The following is a 27,145-nucleotide window of genomic DNA, read 5'->3' as shown; positions in this document are numbered from 1 at the left end:
TCAGACAGTTTTGCATATAATTTTTATGCATGATATGACAAGGGGTCCCACCAATATCCGTAACCTTGGTGGATGCTGATAGGCCAACAGGTGTCTTTCGAGGGTGGCGAGAAGGCCCAACTTCAAGGTTAAGGAGTATAAAAGATAGGCCGCAGCCATTTTGATTGTAGATCTCATCGGGGGCCGCCATCTGATGACATCTCACCTCACCCTATTGCTTGACACCTGGTCTGAACATTGTTTTAGACTGGATTGTCATTGCAATACGGTGAATAAAGATTCAGCAGTTTTCAGAGATCTCCTGTCTATTCTGTCTCCTTCGGACGCCTTGTCCCAGAGTGCTAATTAGTAATAGTCAAGTGATAAATTGCTAGTGGATTCGAAAGTGGACTAGTTTTTCCACGACACCCGTTTGTGAACTCTTACATCACTTATAATAACGCGGTCCTGGCCGAATGGGTCAACAACCTCAAAATGTGCTGTTTGATTTGCCAGGCTTTTTTTCGACGGTGGGTTCGGGACTGACGATGTAGTACTTGACACGGTGGTCGTCTTTAGATCGTGGCACATCCCTTTATTAACGGCTTTTCTGTCTTCGGTCGAGAGCGTTCTGTCCGCCCATGTGGAAATAGCGGTTCTTATGTCACACAGGGTCGGTGCCCCTGGCAGGCCAAGGACTTTCCAGAACGCAGAGTTTCTCCATTTCTTGGCCGGTCCTGGTGAAAAAACAAGGCCTTTGGTTGGTGTAAAAAACCAGGCAATCTGGGTCTCAGAGACGCGTAGTCCCTGAGGTGATCCATCAGCGTTCTGGAGACGGGACACCATCGCTGGCCCGCACGAAGCCACGGTCTTGTGCCCGGTCACTCTTATGGTAAAGGTGTCTCTGTAGGCCTCGGCGTGCTCCACGTCCTCGGCTCTCATCCTCGGCGTGCTCCACAGCCTCGTCTCCCTCCTCCAACGAGCCTTGGTGTGCTGAATCGGAGCCCTTACAGGGGTTGTTCACAGTGGGAGATCGAACAGGTCAGGTTTCCTGCCCCCAGGATATCTCCCGGGACGGGGGCAGCTCCGCTGCATGTTCCCACAACATCAAAAGGCAGCCATTTCATCCCACTTCTGACATCACTGTAACATTTTGAAGTCACTAGTCAGAGCTTTGTTCAATGCCAGCTGTATTGTGCGAAACGAGGGCAGGGACACAGATCTCAAACATAGTACACACAGGGCATGTCAAGCACACACACACGCTACACATATAGGGGTGGACGCAACCACCCACACAAAGAGGATCACACACGAGGGAGAACTAAAAGGGAAACATGTTACAGTAAAGACGCTAACATTAGACTAATAAAGAAGGACAAATACAGACAAAAAAAAAACAAAGTTCTCCCTCGCATCCCAGCATGCCCTGCATGGGAGTTCGCTAGCATAGTCTTGTGCGCCAACGTTACAATTTGTTGTACGGCATGCACGTCCATAGTGGCATATTTGTATGCACAACACTATTAAAGCGCATAAGATATCCAAAATGTTTGTAGAGGCGGAGCTCCACCTGTAAGCATTATGACCGAATCCTACACGTGAGAACTTCGTGTTTCAAGATAATTGATTGGTCAGTGGGCGGTAGCTTCACATAATTTGAGCTAAAACCTAGCACATATCCTCCTCCCGACCAGGGGCCTATTGCACAAAACTAGGATAAGGGATTAAGCTGGGATATCTTGGTTATCCTGGCTCAATTTATCCGTGATCCAGTTGCACAAAAGCGGGATAGGGGGCAGCAGGATATGTTATGGTATAAGTTACCATGGCGATTTATTCTTTGGAGCTAGCCTGCTCCAGACCAGGCTAAGTTCCAGGATCTATTTAATCTCATCCCTTATCTCAGTCAGCAGTCACCACAAACGGAAACCAATAATTATTCCACTGCCCACTACACATTGTTATCACATATACCTAGACCCATTGTCATTATTTAAACGTTTGTGATCATTAATTAACTTTTACATACTCGCCATTCCCGACCTGTCATGCGACAATGTGACATCACGGGAGTGCCTAACCATTTCGCACGTGGTGGTCGCGGAACTAGTTGCAATATTCTCCTAAACAGAGGTGTTGCTGTTTGTTGCTGTTGTGAAAAAGCTATCGCTACCTACTTCACACCGAAGAAGAAGCAATGAAGCCGCTAGCTGCCATGGTGAATCAGTGAATCTGTGATCGGTGGCGGGGTCTATTTGAGGGAGACGTGAGCGCGCACTTATCCAGAATAGGTTTCACCTGGCTTGATGAATCCGTGTCTGCTCATCCTGGCTTGGTCTTTGTGCAACCAATTAAGCCTGTACGCTCTTGTTTTGGATTCATTGAGCGCAGCTCAGTAACTTATCCCGGATGTCTTAATTCTGCTTTTGTGCAACGGACCCCAGGTTTGGTTGACAGCATAAGACACCATGGTGATACAGCGATGCTGAAACAGAGCCACTTTCGTGTGATAGCATACCCTAGCTTTGAGCGCAACATACCTCTCTAACCCACTAATCGAGATTCGTAGTATAGCCCACTGGAGGGTGTAAAATAAATCTAGAGATAATAAATAATAACAAAACAGAAACCAACAAACAAACAATCAATCAAAACAAAAAAATCTATTCATTAACTCAGTGTCTTTCAGGAAGGTAAATAAGGCTCTAATTCTGTCTCTGCATTCCTGGTTCCCCAATACAAGAATATCATCAATATGATCATCTAATTCTTGCCATTTGTCTCTGCTCACTGTACCTCCTACATCTAAATAAAACATGATCCACATCTTCCTGTGTTTGGCACTCTGTACGTAAACCATCACTTTTTCCTACTAGTTTAAGTGTTGAATTCAATCCTGTATGTCCCATTCTTAATCGTGTGTACCTGACATGAATTTACCACAGGTGGACTCCAATTAAGCTGTAGAAACATCTCAAGGATGGTAAGTGGAAACAGAATGCACCTGAGCTCAATTTTGAACTTAATTGCGAAGGCTGTGAATAATTCTGCGTTCCAGTGCCTATCTAAAGCAATGGGACGTGGGACTTATCCTACCTGAAGTCAAAGATGGTTGATTACGAAGATACTTCATGAGAGGCCATTTCCTGTCCCTGGAAATTTATGCAAATAGGGTAGCAGTACACGCCCCTGCACATTTATGCAGTGATCGGGCTCTCTTTTTAACATTGAGGTCTATGGCAGAATCCAAGAATTTCCCAGAATTTGTCAAAGCCTTTTTTTTCTGAGCAATGGATGCACATTTCGGACACGGTATCATGATCTCCAAACCCTCCTCCCTATTTCAGTAGAATGTCGTGATAGTATGACCCTCCAGTCTGGAGAAAATCAACATTAATGAAGGTGTACACCAAGTTTATTTTGTACTCCGGCTTGTCTGGCGTGGAACCGAGCCGTTCAAACGTTCAAAAGTCATACGTCAGTGACACGCCCCTGTGCAGGCGGGAACTGAACCAGAGCCTGTCTGACTGAACTCCACTTTGCCCTCATAGACATGAACTAGGACGACCCATCTTGCTACGCATTCATTATCTTTGCTGAAGTGTACTGGCTCCTACTTCAAAGCGTTCCAGGAAATTGAAGTGGAATGTAAACAGAAAACATGGGTGACCGCCGCGCTAATATGAGAGCTATCACTCTATTATTCACAGTCATTATCATGGAAAATATTATGTTCAGATATGCGACACATTATTATAATGGGATTGTATAACAACCCTCATAGTAATAGGTATATTTTAAATTGTCGAATGTATTTATTTGTTCCTTTTATTTTTCCTTCCAACTTGCTGAGGCCCCCACTTTGAAAACCACTGTCCTAAGGCCTACTTGTACAAGTGATTTCTTTGTTTTTCATTTTTTATAAATTTGCAAAAATATAAGTATTATTTGTAGAATTTTGAGGAAAAATTAAATGTAATCCATTTTGGATAAGGCTGTAACAACAGAATGTGGAAAAAGTTAAACGGATACTTTCCGTATGGACTGATTCATACTCCTCCTGCTGGCTGTTAAAGGGAAACACATTTCTCTATCGATTGCTTTTCCTTGGTGAGTGTCGAGTGCCGAATTTGGCTAAGCGCTGATGCAACACATTGACAGTTTCATCCGACGTCGACACGTTGTGGACCATTCAAGCCCGTATGTAACAACCGATTTATTAGTTAATGTGTAAATAATTGTTTTTTTGGACACGTGGTCCTGTGTCCATGCTTAACGTTATCGCTATCTGCTATTTTTGATAGCAGTTAAGCTTCGTTAGCATGTAAAACAGATGTTGGCTACTTATCATATGGCACTGCAGCCTAGAGTTAGCTTGCTGAATGTCCATTCAATCTAAAAGAGGTAGCTTGCCTTCCCCATTAGCTAAACCGGTGAACTGCTTAGACTTTAAATGTTATTAGCCTACGATTTAAATATGTTGAATAAACTGGCGTACCCCTGAACTGTTGTTTTTGGGGCTTGCCACCGGCTTCATTGCCCGAGAAAACCCTGTTATCAAGCTAAATGTTTGTGTTAATAGACAGCACGTTTGACGTTGCTCAACGATTCGCAAAAAGGGGTAACTTGTGATTGTCTGTAACGCATGACTTCAGATCAGCCCTATAGGCTACTGATGCAATGTTACTGTGAGAATCTCTTTCGATTGTCGTTGTAGGTAAATAATAGTAAAAAAAATCTTCTCCCCAGTACTAAATATGCCCTTTTCGTGCTAGCTGAGTGTCGTGGCCGACAATAATTAAGGCATTTAGAAAATCTTGTCCATCCTGAATAGCAGGGTGTGTCTGATCTGATCTGTTTATTTAAAATATAATTACATTGTGAGTTACATTGTGGGCATTGTGTTGCCTCTGTTAATGGAATGAAGAAGACATGGAACATAAACACTCTCATACCTCCATTCATCAGCAGTGCAGTCTCTTCTGGTTCTCATAGGCTGTGTGTGTGTGTGTGTGTCCTGGGGTGTGTGTGTCCTGGGGTGTGTTTACTCACAATGTGTGTGTGTGTGTGTGTCCCCTGGGGTGTGTTCACTCACAATGTGTGTGTGTGTGTTTCTCCTGTTGCAGAGTACCCGTCGTGCCCACAGGACCACGCCAGAATGGCCGAGCAGCTCAGTCCAGAGCAGAAGTTTGAGCTCATCACCAGGAACCTGCAGGTGAGCTGTCCTTCAGCCTCACCTGGTCTCCTAGGATACGGCTGTAGATGGAAACATGGGGGCTGATGAGGTAGCCAAAGGCTCAGGAGTGTTTTCGCTGTGAAGTCCCAGTCCTGAACTTAGTTGTACACTAACTGGCGGGCTGCATCAGGCATGTACTGTACCTGAAGAGTTCCATTCGCCTCGGAGCGTGTGCTGCAACAATTAGCTTCCAGTAGGTTCAGCGGAACTGGCTACACCAGACCTGATGACTGCATGTACATTTAAAAAAAAATAAAAAATAGACCAGTCTTCTAAAACTATTTTTATGCACAGTGGTGCACCTGCTGTAGCCCAGCTGTACTGTAAGCCTGAATGGAAATGAGGATTTATAAATATGTGTGTGTGTGTATAATGTGTGTGTGTGTGTTCAGGAGGTTCTGGGTGAGGAGAAGTTGAAGCAGGTCCTGCAGGAGAGGGAGTTGAAGGTGTACTGGGGCACGGCTACCACAGGGAAGCCCCACGTGGCCTACTTCGTCCCCATGTCCAAGATCGCCGACTTCCTCAAGGCCGGCTGTGAGGTGGGCATACACACACACACACACACACACACACACACGGCACACTTAACACACCCTCACACCACGCACACACACACACTGCTTCATCCTCATGTCTAAGATCGCCGACTTCCTCAAGGCCGGCTGTGAGGTGGGCGTACACACACACACACACACACACACACACGGCACACTAAACACACCCTCACACCACACACACACAGCTTCAGTTCATCCTCATGTCCAAGATCGGCAACTTCCTCTGCGTTGGGCGCGCACACACACACACACACTTACACACACACTTATGTCAGTACACACACACACACACTCACCCCACACACACGTGCACAGTCTGAAAGTCGCACTTTCCAGTGGGCTCAGACAGGAAGCTCTGTGTCCCTCTGGTTGTCCCCAGGTCACCATCTTGTTTGCTGACCTGCACGCCTACCTGGACAACATGAAGGCGCCATGGGAGCTGCTGGAGCTGAGGACGCAGTACTACGAGCAGGTCATCAAGGCCATGCTGGAGAGCATCGGCGTCCCGCTCGACAAGCTCAAGTTCGTCAAGGGAACCGACTACCAGCTCAGCAGGTGGGTATGGGAGCAGGCTAGCAGATTAGCGTGTGGGTATGGGAGCAGGCTAGCAGATTAGCATGTGGGTACGGGAGCAGATTAACATGTGGGTACGGGAGCAGGCTAGTAGATTAGCGTGTGGGTACGGGAGCAGCCTAGCAAATTAGCATGTGAGATTAGCATGTGGGTACGGGAGCAGGCTAGCAGATTAGCGTGTGGGTACGGGAGCAGGCTAGCAAATTAGCATGTGAGATTAGCATGTGGGTACGGGAGCAGGCTAGCAGATTAGCGTGTGGGTACGGGAGCAGGCTAGCAGATTAGTGTGTGGGTACGGGAGCAGGCTAGCAAATTAGCATGTGGGTACGGGAGCAGGCTAGCAGATTAGCAGGTGTAGGATACGCTAACAGGTGAGCCGACAGTAGATAGATGACAAACTCTTTTTGTTTTTTGTCTTTGTTTGCAATAATAAAGGTGTTGTTGTGTTTAGGAATTGATAGGCATGACCAAAGAAAAAATCTTGTATATATTTTTGACCAGGTCGGCTCCAGTTCTTTCTTGTTGTTCCCGGTTCCGGGTTCTTTCTGAGTTGCACTGGATTCTAATATTTGGGTCTCCAGCGCTAACTGTGTGTGTTGGTGTCTATCTCATTCTAATATTTGTGTCTCCAGCGCTAACTGTGTGTGTTGGTGTCTATCTCATTCTAATATTTGTGTCTCCAGCGCTAATTGTGTGTGTCTATCTCATTCTAATATTTGGGTCTCCAGCGCTAATTGTGTGTGTTGGCGTCTGTCTCAGGGAGCACACTCTAACTGTGTGTGTGTGTATCTCAGGGAGTACACTCTGGATGTGTACCGACTCTCCTCCAGCGCTAACTGTGTGTGTGTGTGTGTGTGTGTATCTCAGGGAGTACACTCTGGATGTGTACCGACTCTCCTCCAGCGCTAACTGTGTGTGTGTGTGTGTGTGTGTATCTGTGTGTGTATCTCAGGGAGTACACTCTGGATGTGTACCGACTCTCCTCCAGCGATAACTGTGTGTGTGTGTGTGTGTGTGTGTGTGTGTATGTATCTGTGTGTGTATCTCAGGGAGTACACTCTGGATGTGTACCGACTCTCCTCCAGCGCTAACTGTGTGTGTGTGTGTGTGTGTGTGTGTGTCTCAGGGAGTACACTCTGGATGTGTACCGACTCTCCTCCAGCGCTAACTGTGTGTGTGTGTGTGTATCTCAGGGAGTACACTCTGGATGTGTACCGACTCTCCTCCATGGTAACGGAGCACGATGCCAAGAAGGCCGGCGCTGAGGTGGTCAAGCAGGTGGAGCATCCGCTGCTGAGTGGCCTTCTGTACCCAGGACTTCAGGTAACACACACACATCACCCAGGACATATACACACACATCACTCAGGACACACACACACACACACACATCACCCAGGACATACACACATACATCACCCAGGACACACACACACACATCACCCAGGACATACACGCAACACGTGGGTGTGTATTGCGTGTGCTGTTCTGAATGTGACCCTGTGTCCACAGGCTCTTGATGAGGAGTATCTGAAGGTGGACGCTCAGTTTGGGGGAGTCGATCAGAGGAAGATCTTCACTCTGGCAGAGAAAGTATGGAGTGATTAATGCTGTCTGATGAGAAAGTATGGAGCGATTAATGCTGTCTGATGAGAAAGTATGGAGCAATTAATGCTGTCTGATGAGAAAGTATGGAGCGATTAATGTTGTCTGATGAGAAAGTATGAAGTGATTAATGTTGTCTGATGTCCCAAGTTGTAGTGTGTCTCATTCAGAGATTGCCTGTCCATGATTAGGCTCCGTGCTCTTTGGTTAAAATGTCTGTGTGTTTCTAGTTTAATGTTAACGTTTTATTAACATTCTGGTGTGTTAATGTTCCTTTATCTCTGGTTAATGTTCTGGTGTGTGTGTGGTTAGTCTCCTGATGTGTGTGTGGCTAATGTTCTGGTGTGTGTGTGTGGTTAGCCTCCTGATGTGTGTGTGGCTAATGTTCTGGTGTGTGTGTGTGTGTGGTTAGCCTCCTGATGTGTGTGTGGCTAATGTTCTGGTGTGTGTGTGTGGCTAGCCTCCTGATGTGTGTGTGGCTAATGTTCTGGTGTGTGTGTGGTTAGCCTCCTGATGTGTGTGTGTGGCTAATGTTCTGGTGTGTGTGTGGCTAATGTTCTGGTGTGTGTGTGGCTAATGTTCTGGTGTGTGTGTGTGGTTAGCCTCCTGATGTGTGTGTGACTAATGTTCTGGTGTGTGTGTGGTTAGCCTCCTGATGTTTGTGTGGCTAATGTTCTGGTGTGTGTGTGTGTGGCTAATGTTCTGGTGTGTGTGTGTGGTTAGCCTCCTGGTGTGTGTGTGGCTAATGTTCTGGTGTGTGTGTGTGTGGTTAGCCTCCTGATGTGTGTGTGGCTAATGCTCTGGTGTGTGTGTGTGTGTGTGGCTAATGCTCTGGTGTGTGTGTGTGTGTGTGTGTGGCTAATGTTCTGGTGTGTGTGTGTGTGGCTAATGTTCTGATGTGTGTGTGTGGCTAATGTTCTGATGTGTGTGTGTGGCTAATGTTCTGGTGTGTGTGTGTGTGTGGCTAATGTTCTGGTGTGTGTGTGTGTGGCTAATGTTCTGATGTGTGTGTGTGGCTAATGTTCTGGTGTGTGTGTGTGTGTGTGGCTAATGCTCTGGTGTGTGTGTGTGTGTGTGGCTAATGTTCTGGTGTGTGTGTGTGTGTGTGTGTGGCTAATGTTCTGGTGTGTGTGTGTGTGGCTAATGCTCTGGTGTGTGTGTGTGGCTAATGTTCTGGTGTGTGTGTGTGTCTTATGTTCTGATGTGTGTGTGGCTAATGCTCTGGTGTGTGTGTGTGTGTGTGGCTAATGCTCTAGTGTGTGTGTGGCTAATGCTCTGGTGTGTGTGTGTGTGTGTGGCTAATGCTCTGGTGTGTGTGTTGTCTGCAGTACCTGCCGTCCCTGGGTTACACCAAGCGTGTCCACATGATGAACCCCATGGTGCCGGGGCTCACTGGCGGCAAGATGAGCTCCTCCGAAGAGGTAAGAGGCATTACATCACTTCCTGCGTTGCGTCCCTCATGCTAGAGGTTGATACTGTGGTGTGTGTGTGTGTGCGTGTGTGTGTGTGTGTTGCGTCCCTCATGCTAGAGGTTGATAATGTGGTGTGCGTGTGTGTGTGTTTTTGCGTGTGTGTGTGTGTGTGTGTGTGTGTGTGCGTGCGTTGCGTCCCTCATGCTAGAGGTTGATACTGTGGTGTGTGTGTGTGTGTGTGTGCGCGTGCGTGCGTGCGTGCGTGCGTGTGTGTGTGTGCGTGTGTCCCTCATGCTAGAGGTTGATACTGTGGTGTGTTATTTAGGGGTCTATTGTCAGCAGCCAAGCTGTGTGTAAAGTGAAAGTAGTGTGTCAGGTGACGTGACGTGTTTGTGTGTGTGTGTGTGTTTGCGTGTGTGTGTTTGCGTGTATGTGTTTGCGCGTGTGTGTTTGCGTGTGTTTGCGTGCGTGTGTGTGTGTGTGGTCCTCAGGAGTCCAAGATTGACCTGCTGGACAGGAAGGAGGAGGTGAAGAAGAAGCTGAAGAAGGCGTTCTGTGAGCCCGGCAACGTGGAGAACAACGGGGTGCTGTCCTTCGTCAAGCATGTGCTCTTCCCCCTCAACTCAGGTACGGTGTGTGTGTGTGTGCGCGCGTGTGTGTTTGTGCGTGCGTGTGCATGTCTATGCGTGAGTGTGTGTGTGCGCGTGTGTGTGTGCGTATGCGTGTGTGCTGTCCAGTCTTCTGTTAAGCATGTGCTCTTGTGTGAGCCAGCTTACCGGTGTCTGTTCGTTCTGCCACTCCAGAGTTTGTGATCAAGAGAGACCCGAAGTGGGGAGGAGACCAGGTCTACAAGGTGTTTGAGGACGTGGAAAAGGACTTTGCTGAAGAGGTATTCACAACAACCACATCACCCGACCCCGACCCTAACACATATCACCATAACAACCATATCACCTGACCCCGACCCTAACGCATATCACCACAACAACTATATCACCACAACAACCATATCACCCGACCCCAACCCTAATGAATCTCTCCACAACAACCATATCACCCGACCCCAACCCTAACACATATCACCATAACAACCATATCACCCGACCCTAACCCTAATGCATCTCTCCACAACAACCATATCACCCGACCCCAACCCTAACACATATCAACATATCGCCCTAACTCTAACACATGAATGTGTTCGTGGTGAAATTAGAAAATACATATTTTAATCATTTTTCGGCCCTCTCTGAGTTCAAATCGCTATATCTCGAAATGGATTTCTGCGACACTGGACATTTCGACGTGGCACGCCCCATATTATGGCCTTGTTTGAAACGCTGTTAAATTGATTTTCCTGTTTGGTGCTACCTTTGCCCTTTGACCCCTAGAAAGTGCACCCTGGCGACCTGAAGGCGTCGGTGGAGGCGGCTCTGAACAACCTGCTCGACCCCATCAGGAAGAAGTTTGAGTCTCCTGAGCTGCGCAAACTCACCAGCACGGCCTACCCAGCACCCTCCAAACACAGTCAGTAACATTACCACACATACACACACACACACACACACTACACAAACTCACCAACACAGCCTACCCAGCCCCCTCCAAACACAGTCAGTAACATTACCACACACACACACACACACACACACAAAAACACACACACACACACACACAAACTCACACTAACACACACACACACACACTAACACACACACAAACTACACAAACTCACCAACACCGCTTACTCAGCACCGTCCAAACAGTCAGTAGCATTACCACACACACACACTTACCGCACGCACGCACGCACGCACACACACCGCCTTATCCAGCACACTCCAAACACAACACACACACACGCACACATAGACTACAGTAAACTACACTACACAAACACACATACGGGACACATAACTGTGTTAGGTCTAAGGATACACACACACTTCTAGACACAGATTATCACTACACTAACCATGCCATCACTGATGCCATCACAAATGCCATCACTGTATACACACACACACACACACACACACACTCACTACTCTTAACACATAACCTTAACCACAGTGAGTACTAAACAGAAATGACAGTTTGTTTTTTCTGTTAGTGTGACATCTCCTAGGTTGCCAAATTGTGTAGGGTGTAGTTCATACACATACACGATCACTTACTTTCAATTTCAACCGTTTTGTCATAGGCTAAAACCTGGCAACCCAAAACCCAAATAAGAAAGCGGGTGCCGACTGTGCAGCCTAAGTCTTGCAAGCAAGCGGGCTAGTTGAATAGCCTACTCCAGAACTAGCTGTTGTGAAATCGTTGGGAATTTAATTGATCAACACATCACATAAACTGTTATTGAGTGGTGTTGATACACAATTGGCAACTTGTGTTCTCGGAACCGAATCTGACAGCAAGCAGCTTTGGAGTTTTGGCTGCCGTCAAGCAGCTGGTGGATACATTCTGGCATGCATAGGCTTTCGGTAAGGTAAAAGCAACGACTGAAATGCAGTGTTGAAACACGTGTATGATCCGGTACAAACACTGACCCCCCCCCCCCCCCCTGAAAAAAAAAAAACTCCCGTTTTTGGAAAGGTAAATGTTGACAGGTATGCTGGTGTGACCTGATGTTACTCTAGACATAGTGTAGCTGGTGTGACCGGATGTTTGTAGACATAGTGTAGCTGGTGTGACCGGATGTTTGTTGTTGTTTACAGAAGCAGCGAAAGGCGGTAAAGTAGGCGGAGGAGGAGGGGACGATGACCAGGTCATTCCCTCCAGACTGGACATCAGAGTCGGCAAAGTCATCAGCGTGGAGAAGGTGAACACTAACACACACACACACACACATACACACACACACACACAGAGAAGACCTATCCAAAACCCTTCCTCTCAGACACACACACACACACACACACACCAGATGCCAGACAAAACTGGCTGAGTTGGCGGAGTTCTTCACTCTCAGTGTACATCGACACACACACACACCTTGGCAGTGGTCAGACCAAGTTGCTCTAGACACACACACACACACCTTGGCAGTGGTCAGACCAAGTTGCTCTGGACACACACACACACACACACCTTGGCAGTGGTCAGACCAAATTGCTCTGGACACACACACACACACACACACACACACACACTTACAGAACCCTCCCCTCTCTGCCCCACCCAGCACCCTGACGCAGACTCGCTATACCTGGAGAAGATTGACGTGGGGGAGGCGGAGCCAAGGACGGTGGTGAGCGGCCTGGTGGCCTACATTTCCCAGGAGGACTTGCAGGACCGGCTGGTGGTGTTGCTATGCAACCTGAAACCCCAGAAGATGAGGGGGATCGAGTCCCAGGCCATGCTGCTCTGTGCCTCTGTGTGAGTGAATCGAGTTAGAACCTGTGTGTGTGTGTGTGTGTGTGTGTGTGGGCACACAACTCAGTGTAAATGTGAAGAGATAGACCCGTGGGTGTAAATGTAGAGTTATATATGTGTGTGTCTCAGTGTTTCTGTTGATATCTCCCTGTGTGTGTGTGAGTGTGTGTGTGTGATGGTTTCTCATCCTTTGTGTTTCAGTGAAGGTGACCCCAGGAGGGTGGAGCCTCTTGACCCCCCTGAGGGGTCGTCGCCTGGGGAACGGGTATACGTGGAGGGCTACGATTCAGGCAAACCTGATGATGAGTTGAAACCCAAAAAGAAGGTGTTCGAGAAAATACAGGTACGCGTGTGTGTGTGCGTGCGTGCGTGCGTGCGTGCGTGCGTGTGTGTGTGTGTGGCTTGCCTGCCAGCAGAGTGATATACTGCTTATATCTTCACAGCTTAGTAAATTGTGTAGTATTTTTGTGTGCCTAATTACTGTGTGTGTGTGTGCTTAATTACTGTGTGTGTGTGTGTACCTAATTACTGTGTGTGTGCTTAATTACTGTGTGTGTGTGTGTGTGTGTGTGTGTGTGTGTGTGTGTGTGTGTACCTAATTACTGTGTGTGTGTGTGTGTGTGTGTACCTAATTACTGTGTGTGTGCTTAATTACTGTGTGTGTGCTTAATTACTGTGTGTGTGTCTACCTAATTACTGTGTGTGTGTGTGTGTGTACCTAATTACTGTGTGTGTGTGTGTGTGTGTGTGTGTGTGTGTGTGTGTGTACCTAATTACTGTGTGTGTGTGTACCTAATTACCGTGTGTGTGTACCTAATTACTGTGTGTGTGTACCTAATTACTGTGTGTGTGCTTAATTACTGTGTGTGTGTGTACCTCATTACTGTGTGTGCTTAATTACTGTGTGTGTGTGTGTGTACCTAATTACTGTGTGTGTGTGTGTGTGTGTGTGTGTGTACCTAATTACTGTGTGTGTGTACCTAATTACTGTGTGTGTGCTTAATTACTGTGTGTGTGTGTGTACCTCATTACTGTGTGTGTGTGCTTAATTACTGTATGTGTGTGTGTGTGTACCTAATTACTGTGTGTGTGTGTGTGTACCTAATTACTGTGTGTGTGTGTGTACCTAATTACTCTGTGTGTGTACATGTTGTAGGAGGACCTGAAGATCTCTGGCACGTGTGTGGCTCAGTGGCAAGAAAAGGACCTGATGACCAAACTGGGCCAGATCACCTGCAGAACCCTCAAGGGAGGAAACATCAGCTAGACACACACACACACACACACACACACACACACCCATTCTCATAACAACTGTGTCCTGCCTCACACTCATCTGTCCATAGCAAACTATTTCCCATCAGGCCATTTCCGCTTGGCGTCGCTCAACCTGAGATCGTGGGGTTGGAAGGTCCTGATGAAAACAACACCAACACCAGACTGATAATCGTCCATTCTGTCACAAAAGCTGTAATCAACACCTGTCACTCAAACAAACATTTCCTTCACACCTGCGGGTGGAACAAGTAGGTGTAGGTGTGTGTGAGTGTGTACAGCAGCACAGGTGTGTGTGGGACTGAACTGTAAGGTGTATATAAGTCCATTGATCTTGTCCGGCTCATAGGAACACTCTATGCTTCATGACTCTGGGGGCGGGCCTGCACTGTAACCTGTTATGTTGGCTTCTGTACCGGCACCAACTGGAATGAAATAAACTGGCTCATTATACAAACTACATGAAATAAACCGGTTCGTTATACAAACTATATTAAAGAAAGTGGGCAAATTCTTACCTGTCATTTAATGTTTTCCTTTGGAGTGGTGTGTATGTGTGTGTCCTGTGTAGGGTTGCAAAATTCCGGGAATTTTCAAAGTTGGAAACTTTCCATGGGAATATATGGGAATTAACAGGAATTAATGGGAATAAACTGGGAATTTTTAATATGGCAAGTTAGTCTACAGGAACTTAAATGTAGTGGACAAAACCCCATCTTGCAGTCTAATATTAGTTAAAACAACCTGATTTAATGCACTTTCAGTCGAATTTCTACCCTGCACATATGTCAATCACATGCCCACAGCAATTGGCATAGGCTGCTAGACATAAAGGATGCATTCTGCCTATGCCTATGGTGCGTTCATATGCATGGGGAAAAAATGTTCCAACCAATCGGATTTTGTTGTTGAGTGGTGTTGTGTATCTTGGGCAGTTCAGTGTGGCTAGTTTAGCACACTAGTAAACCATAGGCAGAGAATGGGATTCCCGCTAGCATGCTAGCTAACTTGGTATGCTAAGCTAAGCGAAAATATGAACATACAAATCATATTGCTTATGTTTGTTAATGTTTGTATATGAAACAGTTTGTATGTTTTACCCAAAATTCCCAGTTAATTCCCATAATTTCCCTCAATTCCATGAAAGTTTCCAATTTGGAGTATTTACAAAATTCCCCAGCTTAACTTCCCATGGTAAGTTTCCGGAAATTTACTGGAAATTTTCCACCCCTTTGCAACCCTAGTCCTGTGTGTGTGTGTCCTGTGTGTGTGTGTGTCCTGTGTGTGTGCGTGTCCTCTGTGTGTGTGTGTGGCCTGTGTGTGCATGAATGTTAAAGCACCACACACACACACACACAAGCACAGCACACACCAACCGCTCACACAGACACACACTTTGCTGCTGTGTGGGCTTGAAGGGAATGCATGATGTTCATTTGTGCTGAGAATAGACCTCCAGAGTGTTGGGAATTGGTTATGAGCACACACACACATTATGATGGAGCTGTTGGCTGCATGTCATAACTGCAGCCATAGATCAGGCCGGTCCAGATAACATCAGACATGTTTAAATCTGGATTGTGTCAGTAATGGAAAATGGAGGTCTGTTCCCAGCATCACAGGCGTTATATAATAAAAAAAAAATGTTTGGCCTTTTGCAGACAGTGGAGAATGACAGGAAGCGAGTGGGAGAGAGAGCAGGGGTGGGATCCGGAAAGGACCACGGGGTGGGAATCAAACCCGGGTCGCCGGCGTACGGTCCAGGTGCCCCAGCCAGTCACGCCACAGCTGGAGCTGGAGCTATATTAGACTTTTAGGACTCTCGGAATGAATGGAACACAGACAGCCCTGTGATGTTCAGAGATGTTTACGTGAAGTGTTTATTTCACCATGGTAATACATGATGCTTTGACAGGTCATCTATGTGATCAGGGAAAATGCTCATGAAAACATAAATATAAGTTCATAAATAATTAAGCATGGATATGGAACTCCTACTACGGGGAACTCCATTGCCTTGAGCTTCTGCTAAGACGTAGCTAAATTATTTTGCACTTACTGGACCTCTCTTAGAACTACATCAGTGGCATTACCCCGTGGGTGCAGCATGGATTGCTAAAAAAAGTGCTTTTATGTTATAAGTTCAAAAGAGTTCATTTATATTCAAATATATGCATCAGCTTATTCTTAAAAAGCACTTTCATCATTTCCCAAACAAAGTGTATAAGGAAAAAACAAATTAAATATAGTTTTAGTTTTAAAATGTCTATGTAAATGCATTTACAGGTTAACAGACAATTTGCACGCGAATCTATCATAAAATATAACATTGCTAGCAGTTAGTTAGTGGAGCACATGATCACATGTAGAGCATCTACTTCTGAGTGCTTCAAATCAAATAAAATTATGTATGATAGGTATACACAGGCCAAACACAAAAGTGTGGCTGACCAATCAAACAGTGAAATGAACAGTGCGTGCTACCCATGGTGATCACTAGAGGGCAGTCTAACCTTGCAGTCAGAGACCTCTATAAAGAGCCGTACAGCCATCCTTTTGGGTCAGCTGTTCACACTCTGAACCATGCAGACAAAAACGGTTGTTTAGAAAAATACTTCAAAGGCTAAAATAAAGCTATTTAAGGTAAAAGGGGGCTGGGACTAAGACCATTTTTGCATAAATAGGAAGGCCGTAGTGAGGCTAAGGCAGTTTGAGATCACATATCAGTCCCAGTGACCATGCTCCATGTTGCCATGGTTATGTGTCCATCGCTGTTGTCGCAGCTACTCCTCCTTGCCGACTCCTGCGAGATCCTCCGTCTCGCTTTACGAGACCTCAATGCTGTTTGTTCTGTCTGCTCCTCCTGAATGAACGAGACAAGGTCCAGGTAGTTACACACAAGACATTGGACTGATAAATAATGATTGTAAAGTATTACCAAATTACCAAATAAATGTCAGATCCAGATGTGATAGCATATTGATCTTTTATGTCTCAAAAAGATCTCTACCTACCCAGTCAGTTATGCACTTTATTGTGAAAATTTCTGCCTCAGCCCCATACCCCTTCCTCAAGGTTTGGAGATATCTTACTTAAAACATGGGCATGATTTGTGACCCTGATAACTTATTATACCTTTGAGATAAAAGTGCAGATTACCTGCTGAATCTGTCTCGTCTGTAGCCTGTGCTTGCTGACTGGCAACTTCCAACATCGTGGTCCCGCCATTGGCTGCCACGGCCCCCGCTGCGGAACCCTGCGTGCCTCCCCAGGGGCTCCGCTCGGTCGCCGCGGTGACGGTGACCTTCTCGGTGGCATTTGTGCTGTGCTGTGGTGGTTTCCTGGCGACAGGAGGCGGAAGCTTCGCCATTTTGTTGGTGCCGTTGGCCGCCACCTGCTTAGCCTCGTCAGACACCTGCCTCAGCTCAGCAGCCAGGCTCTGCTTCAGGCCCGTCAGCGCCTCGGGGGCAGAGGCCGTCTCTATGACAACCTTCTTTGAGCTCTTGGAGAAGATGAAGCTGGCAGTGGAAGCTGGAGACTTGTGCATATCGCCCCCTGGTGGAGACGGCGTGTCGCCGCTGTGTAGGGAGGCCATGGAGGAACGCAGACATAGCCTGGCTGGGAGGCCGTCCCTGGAAGTCATGGCCGCTGTCTTCAGCCGAATGGCTTCCTGCAGGCGAAGTGAGGGGGCGGCAGCCGGGCCGCCTGGAGTCTTCACGGCTGGGGTGCCAGCTCTCAGACTCAGGGATTTGCGGATGGGTTTTTGGGGTACTGCTTGGTCTGAGCCTGTGGGTTTTTGGGGTACTGCTTGGTCTGAGCCTGTGGGTTTTTGGGATACTGTTTGGTCTAAACTCATGAGTGTTTGAGATACGTCTTGGTCTGAGCTTGTGGGTTTTTGGGGTATTGTTTGGTCCTGGTCCTGGCTCTGTGGGCTGTCAGCCTTTGGGGTGTGATCAGGGGATGGAGCCATCCCCGGGTCCTCACCCACTCCCACGGAACGGAGGCGGACCATCTGTAGCAGGGAGGGTGTGACCAGAGGGATGTTAGCGTCCTCCTTGGGCATGGGTGCGCTCTTCCGTAAGAGCAGTTCCTTGCTGCGGCTCTCCCTGCTCAGCTGGCTGGACTGTCTCCTGAAGATCACAGTGGCTTGGCTTGACTGAGGGGGTGAAGAGGTAGGCACGTGAGCTAGGGGCAGTGCCGAAGGACCCAAACCTGCAGAGCCAGACCTGTGAGGCTCAGGGGCGGGATCACTGTCATTGGTGGATGGTGGGGGAGGTGGGGCCTCTTGTGGGGGAGGCGGGATGTCTTCGATTAGGGTCGGGGATTCCAGTGTAAGGGGTGGGAGCTCTTGAATTAGGGTTGGGATTAACTGTTTCAGGAGCAGGGTTTCTTGCATTAGGGATGGGAGGTCTTCAACCAGGGGCAGGATTTCTGGAGTCAGAATCAGGGTTTCCTGTGCCGGAGGCGGGATTTCCTGTGTCAGGGGTGGGATTTCCTGTGTCGCGGGCGGGATTTCCTGTGTCATTGGTGGGATTTCCTGTGTCGCGGGCGGGATTTCCTGTGTCAGGGGTGGGAGTTCTTGAGTCAGGAGCTGGTTCTCAGGAGTGAGGGCAGGTTGTTCCGTAAGCATCTGAGGAAACTGATTAGAGGGGGCAGTACCACTACCCAAGTCCAATGGCCCCATGGCCTCAAAGCATTCAGGGAGATGCTCACCTGGTTGAACATCAGTGACTGCTTGATCAGCAGTTAACATAGTCGTCTGCTTGAGTTTTCCAGCCTCAGGTAAAGTAGGAAGTGCTGCCACTGGGTTTCCCAGGATTTCCTCTTCAGGATGTAGCTCCTCGTTTTGTTGTACAGAAGGCAGCTCCACACATTTGTCACCTACAGATGCCTCAAGGTCCTCCAGCTCATTTTCCTGGTTTGCCTCTATCTGAGAGCCTTCCAGTTCTGGGAGGGTCTGCTGTGAGAAAGGGGGTGGGGGTGGAGGGAAGTCTAGCTCCTCCTGTCCTTCGTAGACTAACTCAGGCAGGTCCTCCAGGGGTGGAGGGGGAGGAGGCCAGACAGACTCTGTGTGAAGTGGCTCTTGTTCCTCCTCAGGGGGAGGAGAGGAAGATGAAGCTGGGGGTGATGTTTTAGAGGGGGGAGGGGGTGGATGGTGGTTAGGAGGAGGGGAGGGGGGAGGAGAAGAGCCGTTGAGTCTGGCAGACTCCACACACTCTCCTACAGGAGCCAAACGCTCTGCATTAACGTCGCCTGTGACAGCCTGGACCGAAGAACTGTGGAGTTTCGCAGACTCCACACACTCTTCCACAGGAGCCAAACGCTCTGTGTTAGCTCCCCCTGTGACAGCCTTAACCATAGATGTGGTGTCCTTGGCTAATGAGAGGTGTGTGTCTGGTGAAGGACACACCTCAGGCATCTCCCCTGAGACGATGTTGGTATGTCCTTGTGTACTCTGTAGGCTGATGGTGTGTCCTTGTATACTCTGAAGAGCCTCCTCCGGTCTCTGCCCCTGCTTAATTCTAACACTCTTCTTCATAACCGGCGGAGGCTCTTTCTTTGGTACTGTGGGGCCCTTGCCCGTGTTTGACATCTCTGGGATTTTCTGTTTGTCAGCCTGTAGACAAGCCTCTTCCCTCTGATGAACATCCTGACTGTCCCTCTGTTTCACGTGCACGGCCATATCCTGACTCTCCCGCTGTCTCATGAGTGCCACCACAGCATCGGCATTACCCAGAGCCAGGGGCTCAAACGCACTTTCAGTCGTTCGGTCAATCGGTGTCTGAACAGGCACTTGCTCTTCCTTCACTTTCAGCTTTTCACTTCCCTGGTTTTCCACCTGAGAGACATTCTTATCGCCACCACTGGCTGGAGTCTTTGGGCAAGAAGCAGCTGTGTGGTGCTGCAAGGGAGGCTCTTGGCTTTGGGTCTGGTGAACTACTCCCTGCACTTGATTCTGCAGCTGCGAGAGCCTCCTAGCGTCTGGAGGTGGGCCACACAGAAGCTCAAAGGTGCGCGTGTTGTGTGCCCAGGTTTCAGGAGGCGGGGGTGAGGGGGCTTTGACCTTGGGAGGGGGTGGAATGTTGAGGAGATCCCTGAGGTTCACTGCGGAGTGGGGAGGAGCTGTCGGAGGCGGGGCTTTGAGTGTCTGCGGAGGCGTGGTGTTGGGCGTGCTTCCTCGCCGCACAGGATCCGACTCTCCTGTGGACAAACACGCAACTGAAGAGGAGTTGGAGACTGACGGAGACGTCCTCGAGCCGCTCCTCTCTGGCTTTGGGGGCTTGGTCTTTTGCTTCTCTGGTGTAGGAGGGCAGATCTCCTTTTGAGAGAGCGTGGGGGTGCCACTTTGGCTGGAGTAACCACTGGAGGGGGACAAAGTCCTGTCAAACTTACTCTCTGCCGTGGAAGCGTTTTGTTGGGATGAGCTGCTTGTCTCACACTGGTCCACCATGCAGGGCTGGTCAGGACTCTGGGGGCTGGAGATGCTGGATGATCGGGAATCTTCAGCCACGGTGCTGGAGTGATCGGAGCTGCCTGCTCTGACTGCAGATGTGTTTCCCTCTGTAGGCTTGTTCTGCCCCTTACCCCCCTCCTTATTGCCCCAGTCCTTCCCCTCCACCAGCTCTCTTGACCTCCTCTTGACCTTCTCGTGGTGCAGGGAAAACGTTCTCCTGGGAGGTGCGGGTGGCTGTTTGGTCTTCATCACAGACAGACTGCGGGTGAATGCCCGGCTGTTCCTGACGTTCTCCCCATCCTCATCATCGTCATCATCCTTAACCACTTCGGCTACAGTGGTCACCCTGGACTCTGGACCCCTCAAGCTGGTGCCCTTACTCTCCGAGCAGAAGGAGCTCAAGGCGACCCTAGTGCTGGTGTGGGCCATGCTTAGATCTCCACGCTCCTTCGGGCACTCCGCTGGGGTCAGGGTGGCTCCCTTCGAGGAGACGGTGGAGGAGTTGGACACGACAGTCTCGGAGGACTGTGATTGGCTGCCATGAGAGCTGGCGGACGAGCGGGGCTCCTGGGTGTCGTCGCCCGAGCGACACGACAACGGCGGGCTGGCCGAGGCTAGGCTGCTCTTGCTGACGGCGCGCATGCTGCCCCGGTTACGGCGGCTGCGGTCTATCTGGATGACGTCGACGGCGGCGGGCAGAATAGCGTTGGGGATGATCTTGGACAGGTAGGTGGCCTGCGGGGAGATGGACATGACCGGGCCCAGCGGCTCGTGCAGGAAGCTGGAGGACGTGAGGCCGGGCACTGCCAGGGACTTGGGCCGCTGCAGGGCGGAGGCCCGCGGTCCGGTGCGGTGGGCGAGCGCCAGGTCGTCCCTGTAGAGAGCCTGCAGGTGCTGCCTCAGAAGCTGCTCCTCGCGTGAGGCCTGGAGGGCGTCGATGCTCTGCAGGTGCACGCGTACCCCCTCGTGGTCCGGTGCCGGGGTCTCCCCATCGATGGTGGGGATGATCACGACATCCAGGGACGTCACTCCGTCATCAGCAACCTGCTGCTGCTGTGGCAAGGCTGCCCTCTGCATGACTAGCACACATTTGAAATTAGCACTAGCACACATTTAGCACTAGCACACATTTTCACATTAGCACTAGCACACATTTTGAACTAGCACATATGTACACATTTAAATTAGCACACAACTCTTTTTAACGCAACAAGATTATTTCTGTTATCTTGGGTTTCGGCACTTACTGACAATTTGAAAACAAATTAATGCATTAAAGGTGCTCTAAGCGATGCTGGGTAACATTACTTCTGTTGACTTTCAAACAAAACAGAGAGCTAGTTCGCTACTTCCTCCCCCTCCCTCCTGTGCTGCTCCTGTGCAATTGAAACTCTCCTAAACGCGCATTTCGTCTGTGATTTGCTGGAACAGTTTGTCATGTTTTTATGGGCTAGGTTTGCCCAGGTTGTTTTTGTTGCCGTTTTTGGAGCCTGGGCTGTCCACAGAGATGGCGTTTTTTTTATAGTGTATTTAGGACACAGACAGCTAGCGGTTGGTTAGGTGATGTTTGCAATAAGTGACATAAAATGTTTTAGCCTCAAAAACGCGTGGCATTGCTTAGAGCACCTTTAATCTCCGTTTATTGAAATATTTATATGAAAGGACCAGAAAATGGTGCACCTACCTAGCTCTCTCTGGACCTGCTGTGGAATTCCCATGATGGTGGTTCTCCTGGTCCTCTTCTTGGTCCTCTCAGGCCTCTTCACAGGGTGCAGCGGCTTGAATGTGGAGCCTGCAGAAGCACATGTGGGACGTTGAGGACAATGGTGGGATTAGACACAGGGAGAGAAAGGGAATGCAGTCATTGCCTCCAGCGGTTGTGTGGTTTGGATGTGGAATGTCAGCTGCTTTAAAATGCGGAGTTGAAAACTTCAGTTCTGTTTCCGTAGCGACCATGGCTTTGATGTTATCAACACCAACACTCACACTCTCCCCCTAACAGAGGCATGGTAGACCCACACTACACTCTCATCCCATAATAGAAACATGGCACACTACTTTGGCACCTCATACAGGGGGCATGTGTGCACTCCATACAAATGCCAGCTGACAGATAAGGTGCCCTATACACAACCAACAAACACAATTTGAGAGCGACAGCAGTCCTTGCCCTACAGGGAGGAATCTATGTTTGGTTCTTATTCCTAAATAAAGTAATTCAGGACATCTGAAAGTCAAAGCCTCTCCATTTCAAAATGGCTTCTCCCTCTGAGCGAGGCTTGTAATATCAAACACATGTTGTGTTGCGTAATGTTGAGGGGCATGCATGCGCAGACCTTGCCGCGTGAGCAGGGGTCGGTTGGAGACGGAGGACGTAGCGGACGCAGCGGACGCTGAGGAGGTGCAGGAGTTTGCGGCGATGCTCCCAGGGCCCTCTGACTCCTCTCTGTGACTGGAGCCGGCCGCATCTCTCTCTGGCCAGGGCTCGACCTCAGACTACACAAACAAACAAACAAACAAACAAACAGAGAGCACATTCACAGTCACATTCTGCTGCTCTGGACTGGAACTTGTAGTGAACTTGTGGTGAACTTGAAGTAATTTGTGTCCAGTGCCTTTGCTGCTTTTGACACTTACGTTACTCTGGTCAGCCTGAAAGTCCACACCATTTTTATGTTCTGTGAGGGAAACAGACAAATTATATCAGTCACAAATAGACAGACACACAGACAAACACACACTAAACCATAGACTGATTCCTCCAAATAAAGTTCAACTTGAAACCTCAGATGATTGATTCTGTGTAAAAAGCCTTTTGGGATTCTCTGGAAATCACATTCAGAAGTCATATGCTGCACAGAACATTGGCAAAATGTGAATTGAGTTTGGTTAACAGTGTGGCATCAGTAACAGTGTTGAATAGGTAACAGTGTTGAATAAGCAACAGTGTGGAATACTATAGATAACAGTGTGGCATCAGTAAAGGTGTTGAATATGTAACAGTGTGGAATACTATAGATAACAGTGTGGCATCAGTAAAGGTGTTGAATAAGTAACAGTGTGGAACAGATAACAGTGTGGCATCAGTAATGGTGTGACATCCATGACGGGGGACCTACCCTCCTGCAGGAGGATCTTGAGCCCCTCCTGAGCCTCTGTGTGGAGGTCCTGCAGGTGTTTGGGTCTGCTGCCCTCGATAAAGACGTTCTCCTGGAAGTGCGGCGACGCCGTGTAGTGTACCGTCAGCCTGCCCAGCTCCTCGTCCTTCGGCCCAGCTGGGGATACACAGGAAGAGAGAGAGAGAGAGGTGGGAGATAAGACAAGAGAAATGCTGTTTGAGCGTGTGGTCTACAGTGATGTTCAGAGTAAAACTGTGTGTGTGGTTTACAGTGTTGTCAAGAGTGAAACAGTGTGTGGTCGACAGCGTTTGAGTGTGTGTGGTGTACAGCATTTGAGTGTACAGTATTTGAGTGTGATTTGTTGTCCAGTGTGAGCAGCCCTAGCTGTCCTGCATAAAGGCCGCCCGTTGTGCCGGAGGACTTGGGATCTGTGCCAGTGTGCCACAGTGATGAGCTCAGACAAGTGGAGCATAAGATCATTAGCGCATTAGCACACGTGCTAATCACATCAGTGCCGCAGATCAACACCTCACAGGTCACGGCTGGTCTGGTCAGACAGGACTCTCACCTTCACATGAATACCAGGGTTCCCACGGGTCATGGGATTTCTGGAATATCATGGAAAGTCTTTTCCAGACATGGGAAGTCAGGGAATTTTATCATTTTTGGGTCAGTCGTGGAAAATCAGGGATTTTTGTTGCAGCAGTTTAACATTTTCTTGCCAAAATACATTAATACAAATATATTTCTATACAGAATTTGTGTATATCTGCTTATTGGCTTTACTGTTTGCTTGAATAGCACAACTATGTTTATTCAATGCCCATTTATTCATCTCCTGTTCTAAAAAAGTGAAAGATTCTTGACTGCTACACGGGTGCTCTGAAATCATTGGTCAGTATATTGTAACATTCGTTATATAGTAAGTCATGGAAATTCAGGTTTTTTGTCAGGGAAAAGTCATGTAATTTTACATTCGACTTAGTGGGAACCCTGGACTACAGACACCAGGCAGCACAGACATAACATAAGAGGTGACCAGCTTTACAGCTCAGAGACCATGACGACTGGTATGCAGCATTTTGGATTCAAAATCTGTATGTTTACAGTATATTAGGAGATTTCACTTGGACTATGGGTACTGTACACACACAAAGGTCTAAAGATGTGCCACGACTGGTATTCAGCATGTTACGGTATATTAGGAGATTTCACTTGGACTACACAAACACAAAAAAATATTAATGAAATAAAAAAAAAAGTTCCAGGATTTTACAGCATCCTGTAACACATTCATGTGATTGTAATATTGTTAGTGTGCATGGATGGCTCTTAGGTGGTGGTGTACATTGTTGTAATATTGTTAGTGTGCATGGATGGCTCTTAGGTGGTGGTGTACATTGTTGTAATATTGTTAGTGTGCATGGATGGCTCTTAGGTGGTGGTGTACATTGTTGTAATATTGTTAGTGTGCATGGATGGCTCTTAGGTGGTGGTGTACATTGTTGTAATATTGTTAGTGTGCATGGATGGCTCTAAGGTGGTGGTGTACATTGTTGTAATATTGTTAGTGTGCATGGATGGCTCTTAGGTGGTGGTGTACATTGTTGTAATATTGTTAGTGTGCATGGATGGCTCTAAGGTGGTGGTGTACATTGTTGTAATATTGTTAGTGTGCATGGATGGCTCTTAGGTGGTGGTGTACATTGTTGTAATATTGTTAGTGTGCATGGATGGCTCTTAGGTGGTGGTGTACATTGTTGTAATATTGTTAGTGTGCATGGATGGCTCTTAGGTGGTGGTGTACATTGTTGTGTACGCTGGTTGTTGGGTCATGTGGGTCATGTGGGTTATGGTCATTACGGGGGCTATTTAAAGCTCCTTCCAATCTGCACTAGTCCCCATTGTCCTCCCCTCTGCCATTTGTTTAACATGTCATTTAGGTAATCTCTTAATCTGAGTCACAATGACCTCGTCCTGATCTTTCACTCCCCACATTACCAGATGACCGTGTGTGTGTGTGTGTGTGTGTGCGTGTGTGTGTGCGTGTGTGTGTGTATGTGTGTGTGTGTGTGTGTGTGTGTGTGTGTATCACACCTCCCCCACCTAATTAACACGGCAGCAGGCTGCCACTGAACTTGACCAGCAGGGCTGACAGCCCGGATCCCACTCAAGCATACGTCAAACCGACGTCACACACACACACACACACACACACACACACACACACACTGCCCGTTGCCCCTCACACACTGTCTTTGCCAGGGCTACTGCTCTCACACACCTACTGCTCTCATCCCACACACACCAACTGTCGCTCCTCACACACAGCTCCTCTTCGTAAGGCCTGCTGCTCTCAAATCGACTACACACACCACCTTACTACAGCTGGACTGTGTTCTTTAGTGCACGGGCCTACAGCTGTTGGTTTCTCCCCAAAGCAATGTAAATCAGTCTATATGGTGTGTGTGTGGTGTGGGGTGTGTGTATGTGTATGTGTGTGTGTGTGTCCATGTAGATGAATGGTCTAGGTCTGGGCCCCCCAAGCTAAAGGGCAAGGGTAGTTGGACTCTAAGGGTGTTAGGGTTAAGATTAACATAACCTGCTCCTTCATGTCTGTAGATGTGGTGTGTGTGTGTGGTGTGTGTATGTAGGTTCTAGGGCGGGCCCTCTCTAACTGTCCTGGTTCTAGAGCGGGCCCTCTCTAACTGTCCTAGTTCTAGGGCGGGCCCTCTCTAACTGTCCTAGTTCTAGAGCGGGCCCTCTCTAACTGTCCTGGTTCTAGGGTGGGCCCTCTCTAACTGTCCTGGTTCTAGGGCGAGCCTGGCAGGTTCTGCCACTCGCTGTGGGCGTGTGTAACGCAGCAGGGTGTGTGTGTAACGCAGCAGGGTGTGTGTGTGTGTAACGCAGCAGGGTGTGTGTGTGTGTGTGTAACGCAGCAGGGTGTGTGTGTGTGTAACGCAGCAGGGTGGCCAAAATCCCGACCAGGGTCGCCCTGTGAGCAGATGCTTCCCACGTCTCCCTGCAGCGCAGCTCTGTGATTGGTTAAAGCCAGGGACGCGCTCCAACGCAGGTAGGGGGCACATGATAAGCAGGATTGGCCTGATATGACCCCAAACTCCGCACGTTGAGGAGCTCACCCCTCTTAAAGCCTCTTCAGACTGTCCACTCTGACCCCCAACATGGCTGAAGGTCGTACAGGAGGAAGGCTGTCTGACTGAGGGGGTAGAGGTATTGGGGCGGTGCTAGTGACTGAGGGGGTAGAGGTATTGGGGCGGTGCTAGTGACTGAGGGGGTAGAGAGGTATTGGGGCGGTGCTAGTGACTGAGGGGGTAGAGAGGTATTGGGGCGGTGCTAGTGAGTAAATCATCTGTGATCATGACAATTCTGACAGGGACTGAATACACTGGTGGATCACAGAAACAGGTATGGGGAACCCTGGCTGAATGGGAAATATGACGAGAAATAATATGAATAATATGATGAATGAGAAATAATACAGCAGCATGTCAACATGAGGATAGGATAAACTGTAAGGCAGGGTAAGACTGAGC

General features: G+C 48.4%; 2 protein-coding genes across 4 annotated transcripts in view; one reads left to right on the top strand and one right to left on the bottom strand.

The window, feature by feature from the left end:
- The first annotated feature begins 4,111 nt into the window (after positions 1-4,111).
- Positions 4,112-14,259, top strand: yars1 (tyrosyl-tRNA synthetase 1). Its single transcript, XM_076300878.1, has 14 exons — positions 4,112-4,182; positions 5,109-5,197; positions 5,611-5,757; positions 6,155-6,330; positions 7,542-7,671; positions 7,861-7,941; positions 9,282-9,374; positions 9,857-9,992; positions 10,169-10,254; positions 10,757-10,892; positions 12,086-12,189; positions 12,553-12,746; positions 12,945-13,086; positions 13,900-14,259. The coding sequence occupies exons 2-14, from the start codon at positions 5,141-5,143 to the stop codon at positions 14,008-14,010; spliced, it is 1,593 nt and encodes a 530-aa protein (XP_076156993.1). The 5' UTR covers positions 4,112-4,182; positions 5,109-5,140; the 3' UTR covers positions 14,011-14,259.
- A 1,610-nt stretch (positions 14,260-15,869) lies between these two features.
- The window catches only part of nhsl3 (NHS like 3), a 56,043-nt gene continuing 44,767 nt past the window's right edge, over positions 15,870-27,145 (bottom strand). For all 3 annotated transcript variants that reach the window (XM_076301120.1, XM_076301121.1, XM_076301122.1), the window contains exons 2-7: positions 23,592-23,747; positions 23,110-23,150; positions 22,809-22,968; positions 22,157-22,264; positions 17,178-21,551; positions 15,870-16,881 (exon numbers count right to left, since the gene is read on the bottom strand). In XM_076301120.1, the coding sequence (XP_076157235.1) occupies positions 16,844-16,881; positions 17,178-21,551; positions 22,157-22,264; positions 22,809-22,968; positions 23,110-23,150; positions 23,592-23,747 (4,877 nt within the window). In that variant the 3' untranslated portion in view covers positions 15,870-16,843. The remainder of the gene's footprint in view (positions 16,882-17,177; positions 21,552-22,156; positions 22,265-22,808; positions 22,969-23,109; positions 23,151-23,591; positions 23,748-27,145) is intronic.

Source organism: Alosa pseudoharengus, unplaced genomic scaffold (assembly GCF_046254945.1).
Source record: "Alosa pseudoharengus isolate Yale_2024_CS ecotype anadromous, Long Island Sound unplaced genomic scaffold, YU_APseudo_1.1 YU_APseudo_1.1_scf_23, whole genome shotgun sequence".
Lineage (NCBI taxonomy): Eukaryota > Metazoa > Chordata > Actinopteri > Clupeiformes > Clupeidae > Alosa > Alosa pseudoharengus.
This window is presented reverse-complemented; position numbering and strand designations above follow the sequence as displayed.